We start from the raw sequence: 7,913 nt of genomic DNA on the forward strand, positions 1-7,913 counted from the left end.
TTTGAAAATGAAATTTCGTGTACAATACATGTACTCAAACGCCGACCCTCGTCATCAGCGCACTTGTGTTGGTATTTCGATCGCCATATTTGTATTCTCATGTACTTCCCACTTCTTATCATGACACACATTGTAGTATCTGCATATCGTTTAGCTCGCGCCATATAGCTGGAATATTGCTGAATGCGGCGTAAAACTAAACTCACTAAAACTCACTCGTTTAGCTCGCGAGTATTATTGCCAACCATTCCTCTATTAGAAAATATTATTTCTTTTTGTTAGCTTAGCCTTAAAGTCTCGCTCCGAAATATTCCAGCCACGTGGCAACTGTCTGTATATATCCCAATGGGCGATAGCATGAGCATTGGGTACGTGACATGGATCAAACAGGTCACCGAACCTGACCACCCGATCCCCTTATAGCCGTATTTTACAGGGGAGTAAGTATAGTCCTCCGACGCGTTTAGCAATATTTCCCAATGCAGTCTGAAGGTAAGACTACTGCGGTAATATTATCTGTGTAATTCCTGAATACTGAGTGAGTGAGTTTAGTTTTACGCCGCTTTTAGCAATATTCAAGCAATATCACAGCGGAAGACACCAGAAATGTGCTTCCCATTTTGTACCCATATGGGGAATCGAACCCGGGTCTTTGGCGTAACGAACGAATATTTTAACCACAGGGCTTTCCCCCGCCACCGTCCCGTCGCCTCTTAGAATAAGCAGGGGTTGATGAGATAAATTCTTCACAAGAAGGGGATAAATCATAACAGTACATTATAGTTACAAACGTATGTACCAAATCTTATATTTGAAAAGCGTAAGTGCACAAGTGCGAACGGGCAGTTAATAATAGCAAGCGTTTGAATGTAAATGCACATTAACAGTGAACGCAAATACATTCGATACCCGCATCCTCAATCTCGGGGAGCACAGGGTGAAGAAACATCCCTATATTAGTAACGCTCTACTACCCCAAGAAGGAACACCCCACCAATCTTGCGATATTACGACGGTAAATCTCTCATGCCATATATGTATAGATTATATGTATTTAGGACTCTCTGAATGGTATTCTCATGATCTGTGTTCATTAATTCTTACGTGGCGGCTTGGAGAAAGGTTGCGAATGGTAATTTAATTCATTGTATTTGAAAACATAATAATATTCAAGAGATAACAACGCAGAAAAAAGGAACATGAAAAGAGTGAAGTCCGCTTTGACAGAGTAACAATACCGGGGAGATATTCTCACAGACTGTGATTTCTGATTCCTGTTGGTGAGGAAGTAAAGTGAACCTTGTGTGAGAGCTCGGTGAGGTTAACCTATTTCATGGATGAATACTTAACAGGTGTGTGGAGAACGCGGCCCCGTCAATATCAAAGGTTATATTTGCATTGAACGTGGCTGAATATGATTAATAACAGCGGTCTATCTCGTTGAGTTCCGCCACCACGTATTGTAACACCGATTGCGACACGGTTCACTGGACTGTAGGTTATTTACATGTCACTCGTCTTACACATTTGCATATCTTTTTAACAAGTCACAAATCAGTGTGTTCGAGTGAGTGAATGAATGGGGTCTAAGGCCTCAGTCGTCATTGTTGAAACTAAAGTACCTTGCACAGCACGAGTTCCGTCCCACAATCACGAGCCCATTTTTTGTTACAATTTGTTTGCTGGAAATGTATTTGTTGTCTTGCAACATTGAGGTCTAGTTCCGATTTCCACACTGGTGCAACTGGATCCATTCCTGGTGCCCAGGTCAGGAAATTTCATAGATTTTCGTGACGCCATACTTCACTGAGACGAATCTGACACGTTGTCAAAATGATGTTCGACGACCGCTTAAGGGATTTTACGCCGCTTCTAGACGTTTTGTCTCCTTGTTTATTCAGGATTTCGGAAAAAGGACACACGTTCAGATCTTTGCCAGTGACGATATGCTATGCGCATTACATACCTTAGGCGTGCTTGAAACCCCCGTTCATATTGGTTCGAATCCCAGATTGTCACTGATTATAACATCTTCTTCCTTCTCTACTCAAGAAGATCCGGGTTAGAGCTGATCTTCATTAACCTATGAAAATCCTGTGATATCAACTCTGTAAATACTTAAATTGACATATATCTATTTCTCTTACAATCTAAAAAAAATCCAATGTACTGTCCTATGGAGGAATATAAGCATATATCAGTTTTACTTCCTTCTCTACTCAAGAAGATCCGGGTTAGAGCTGATCTTCAGCAACTCATGCTTGTCGTAAGAGAGTGCGGCTAACGGGATCAAGTGGTCAGGTTCGCTAAGACATATGATCGTATCACAACTGCGCAGATCGATGCCCATGCGGTTGATCTCCGGATTGTCTGGACCAGGCTCGATTATTCACAGACCTCCGCCATTTAGCTTGAAACTGTGTTGCGTTAAACATAAAAAAATAACAACACACACAAACATACGCACGCACGCACGCACGCACGCACGCACGCACGCACGCGCACACACACACACACACGCACACACCAAACCCAAACAACCACCCAAACAGATACACTCACGAAAATCCAAACAAACAAAAACAAACTTCAGTCATCTCGGGGTTTCTCCCCACGGTATGGTAACCTTGCGTCATAGGTTATGATATGCTGGGACAATATTTAAGATTGTATGACGTAAGAACCAGCACTTGGCTGTATAGCAGATGCGCCAAGGATCCAAGTCAGAGTGAATTATGGATTCGATCACGTGACCAGAGTGTCCTGTTATTTGGCGCACGCACCTGCGTACTGCTGACTCAGCAAATGCCACGTTTTGTTCGTATGGCTGTTATATGATACACCACGTACAAAGTACCTTAAAGAGTTAATTGTGCCAATCCATCTATAGATATGTCATTGTCATTATTAAACTGCAACAACCATGGTATGATTCAGAATGTTACTATGTTGTCATACATTATGACACTCAGAAATGAATAATTAGCGTCCAGCATCGTCTAAACGTCGTAATTGTATGAAAACGTAACATCAAAACCTTATTATACACCTTTCTACATTGTACACCTATATTTGTACCATAGGCTGTGGGTTTTGAGTACTGAATAAAGATTTATTGATTGTGAGGCACGCAGGTCTGTACTGCTGACTCAGCAAATATTCTCCCTCAGTTTGACTCTACCTTGCTCACGTACATGAGTCAATGGATAATGACGTTTATATCACGAATGCTTACGATACGGAAACAAGTACAGTGCTGTTTCCAAAATCTGTGTACACTGTGTTGATTAATTAATGGCATACTTCTGAGGAAACGCATCTATATGACAGACCAGTTCATAACAACCCATATATCAAATGTAGATAATATTTCAACGTCGTTTTACGACAAAACATCAAACATATCTCGGCCTGTTACCATGACGTGTTGTGGAATCTCGACGTTCAGGTCGTTACCACGTTTACCTAATAGCATCAGTATAGTTTTGATAATTCAAGGATCAAAATCTGTTCAAGTCCTGAACTCACAACGTACCAAAGGCCCATGGATCACCCAAGGGAAGCAACTCTGCATTCAGAATTAGACGTCAGCCAAACACGTCAAGACACAACTAGAAGTGGTTTAGGGACCGTTCACAAGTTATGGCACGCGGGGAAGTTTTGTTTTTTTTTGAGTTGTATGTACAATGTGAATGACTGCCACACCAATACTCCCTCCACACACACACGCGCGTGCGCGCGCGTGTCCTAAATGTGATGTACAAAGTAAGTACCACCGCCCCCTTGCCATGTACAAAATTTATGACCCATTGCGAGAACAAATCGAGGCGAAACATTCGAAAAATATCCTACGTGCTGGGCGTTCTGTAGTCATGGGTTCCTTCCATGCTCACCGAGACAGACTGTGTTGCATGCATACAAAACACCAAGCCATAATCATTATATATCACAGACGGTGCTCGGTTGATTACGAATATGGTAATTAAATCATATTTATGCACACATTGATATACGTTGACATAAAGTGTCACGCCTCTTTGATAATGGTCTGTTCTGACACGAATGGTATAAAGCAGGCTTTTCACCTCTTTTCAGTTTAGTTGCCAAACAGCCATTTTACCTGAATCACCACAGGACGTATTTGGGTGAACCTCACTGTGACGGTAATCGCATTCTGCGTGCGCTCACGTGCGTTATCTTATCAAGGTTTCATTCTTATAGCGGGGCGGTGGGATAGTCGGATGGATAAAGCGTTTGCTCGTCACGCCGAAGACCATGGTTCGGCTCCCTTCGTGGGTACAGTGTGTGAAGCCCCTATTTGGTGTACCTCGCCGTGATATTTCTGGTATATTGCTAAAAGCGGCATGACGAGCGAACGCTTTAACCATTAGGCTACTTCATCGCCCTCGTGAATTCGGACATTATATCAGACGTCAGTATTGTTTTACAAATGTCTCGTCAAAGCGTTATATATAAATGTGATAATGAGATATTTTGATCATATACGCTGAGCTATATTGGTTGGTAGGCCTTTTCCCTTTACAGCCTCTACAACGCTGTTTTTGTCTGTTCATATACAGGTCAAAACCTGCCAATTTCTTCGTGATGGACAGCTCGAATACCCCTTCTGTCGAAGCAGAAGCGAGTACCCCTCCCGTCGACACAGAGGCGACTTCCCCTCCCGTCGGCACAGAGGCGAATGCCCTTCCCGTCGAAACAGAGGCGAATGCCCCTCCCGTCGACACAGAGGCGAATGCCCCTCCCGCTGACACAGAGACAAATCCCCCTCCCGTCGACACAGAGGCGAATGCCCCTCCCGTTGACACAGAGGCGAATGCCCCTCCCGTTGACACAGAGGCGAATGCCCCTCCCCTCGACACAGAGGCGAATGCCCCTCCCGTTGACACAGTGACAAATCCCCCTCCCGTCGACACAGAGGCGAATGCCCCTCCCGTTGACACAGAGGCGAATGCCCCTCTCGTAGACACAGAGACAAATCCCCCTCCCGTCGACACAGAGGCGAATGCCCCTCCCGCTGACACAGAGGCGAATGCCCCTCCCGTCGACGCAGAGACAAGTCCCCCTCCCGTCGACGCAGAGACAAATCCTCCTCCCGTTGACACAGAGACAAATCCCCCTCCCGTCGACGCAGAGACAAATCCCCATCCCGTCGACGCAGAGGATGTCAAAGCAACACATGATAAAATGACAGCCATTGATTGCGATGTGAAATGGTATGTTTACCATAATTACCTTTATGTGAACACCAGGTGTCAGCATTTTCACCGTTTTTGGAAATGAATTTGGAATTGTGGTATAATATATCCTGGTTGTTCTAGTGTTGATGATACGCCTTTGAAAAACGTTCTGAAGAAAGGACGTTTTTAAAGAATTAGATGTACTTCGATGTGTATATTCGTGCAAATCCATTGTCTTTCCTTTAAAGTAATTGCATGTATTGTTGACCAGAGTAGGGCAATCATTGCGGGGGCTGAGTAGGTTCGACGGCTGACTTTGTTTGATGGCGATTAGGTGCCAGGGTGTGGGTTCGAATCTCGAATGGGACTCAACCCAACCAAAAGTATTAGAATCTCAAATATAATATGTGTTAAGCTTAAATTTCACATGCTATACATATATCCATATGATGTGTGCTATAAACATGAATAGATTTCAAGTTTTCCCAAATCCATTACCTCACTGTTTCTGACTGTCTTATTAGGGCTGTGTTCAAGTTCGCGGGCGGTATAATGAAAACCAGTCTTACGGGGAAAGACTTTGAAAAATTCAAGGCTCAGTTTTCAGGTAAACAGACTTTGTTGTAAGACTTGCTTTATACGTTAGCTGAACAAGCAAGTAATAGTTGCCATTAGCAACATATCAGCAAATTCGCTGCAAATCTCAACAAAAAACGACTTTATCATGTGTACATTTTGAATATCCAGCCTGGTTGGGACCCTTTAAACACATCTTGTATACTAAGTGTTATAATTCATTTGTATGTCAACCCCAGGATGAATGCACAAAGCGACTCCAAGCTAATACCGACACAGCAGGGTAATTTTAGTGACTGACATTTACTACAATGAGGGGGCGGTTGGGTAGCCTAGTGGTTAAAGCTCCCGCTCATTACGCTGTTGGCCTGGGTTCCATACCCCACATGGGTACAATGTGTGAGGCCCATTTCTGGTGTCCCCCGTCGTGATATTGCTGCAATATTGTTAAAAGCGACATGAAACCATACTCACTCACTCGCTCGCTCACTTCTACACTAATTGAGCTTTCATTAAACGTTCCCTGATGTTGAATAAAACGTTTATTCCATGTCACCGGTTTCGTGACGTCATCAAAGAATTCATTTCTTTTCTTTTCAGACGAAGAGGTAGCATTTGCCTACTATCGTCTTGAGCATGGCGTGTATGTCTTCATGCTGTGGACAGGGGAAAAGGCACCACCCACAGACAAAGTAGCCGCCACGGCAATGCAGCCGTTTTTACAGTCCATCATTAAGGTATGTGTTCTGTTCCAAGTATAGCCTCTACTGATACAATCACAATTATCTTGGTTATATACCATGGGCAGCAAATATAAGGTAACTGCTTTGGTATGTTGTGTGGATATTCCAAGGTAATGAATGATTTCTTTATGAACGAATTTCATAAAAGAATTGGATAGTTAAGTTAATTAAAGTTATAGGTTTGATGTACATACATAGTAAATAATAACAATGGTTATTTATGAAGCGAATGTTTCCACGCACTTGTGAATGCACAAAGCGCTAACACTATAAGACTAAAAGTAAAAGTCATCGTACTTATCCCACCGGGTACCCAGTCACTGCTAGGTGAATAGAGCCACTTGAACTTTAGAGATATTTATCAAACATTACAAGCAAGAAACGTAGAAATACTGTAATAAATTTTAGACTTTGTTTAACAGACATAATAATTAAATATTAGTTGTAAACAGACACCTGCCAAATATTTAAGATTTTGCCCTATTTGTATGTCAGTCATAAATAAATTAGTAGTTAGCTGACAGCCCTTCCTAATTATGGAGAAGCATTTTGTTGTACCACTATGTACCAACTCCCACAATCCCACAAACTCTAATGGTCATAGCGCTCTCTCGCCTCGCTATGCGTTCCTTTGACTTGTGGTCGATTCTGGTGTTCCCCGTCGTGATATTGCTGGAATATTGCCAAAACCATCGTCTTTACTCACTCACTCGACTGTCACATTTGATTGCTGATTTGTTTTAGACGTTCACCCACCAACTGGAAACCAGCAAATTAGCCGACGTCAGCCCAGACAACATTGCCAAACTCGTGGACAACGCAAAGGGAATTTCAGGCGGCCTTTAAATAGTTATACGGACTCTGAGGACATGATTTCCACAGGCCAGATAAGATGAGCGGTTCTTTGGTACCTTGTATTATAGTCAGAAATAAAACTTTAACACTTCATGTGTGTTTCCAATATTTGGTGCCACGTATCTGGTCAAAATACCCATCAGTCTAAGTAAACTTAGTCTCAGTGTATTTCGTTACACTCCACCACTGAGTCTAACAAAACCTAGTGGAAGGTCGCGTCAGGTAACCTTTGATCGACTTATAAGCGTCCAATCAAACGCGAGACGGTTACATAGATTTAACCAATCAAACAACGGCTACTATTTAGGGATCGGAGGGACTTTCAAAATATTCAGGTCACCGACACAGATCTCTCCACAAACAAAACTCTGTATATAATACAGTTATTTGACCAGCTGTATATACGCTTTGGGGTTCTGTTGACATGGTTACCATTAGCCAATATTTCCGCAAGATGACATCCTTGAATATTGCCAAAAACACTATTTTCAGGGACTGTTTACTCACCGTTGTCATGGTTGTAACGTGCGCCGTGTGCATC

General features: G+C 42.8%; 1 protein-coding gene across 1 annotated transcript; it reads left to right on the plus strand.

Annotated features, from left to right (window-relative positions):
* Window positions 1–4,605: 4,605 nt before the first annotated feature.
* LOC137257490 (uncharacterized) lies at window positions 4,606–7,363 on the plus strand. The gene is made up of 4 exons (XM_067794820.1): window positions 4,606–5,234; window positions 5,723–5,805; window positions 6,375–6,511; window positions 7,262–7,363. Exons 1-4 carry the CDS (start codon window positions 4,606–4,608, stop codon window positions 7,361–7,363), a joined length of 951 nt encoding a protein of 316 aa, XP_067650921.1.
* The last annotated feature ends 550 nt before the right edge of the window (window positions 7,364–7,913 follow it).

This window comes from Haliotis asinina, chromosome 12 (genome assembly GCF_037392515.1).
Source record: "Haliotis asinina isolate JCU_RB_2024 chromosome 12, JCU_Hal_asi_v2, whole genome shotgun sequence".
NCBI lineage: Eukaryota > Metazoa > Mollusca > Gastropoda > Lepetellida > Haliotidae > Haliotis > Haliotis asinina.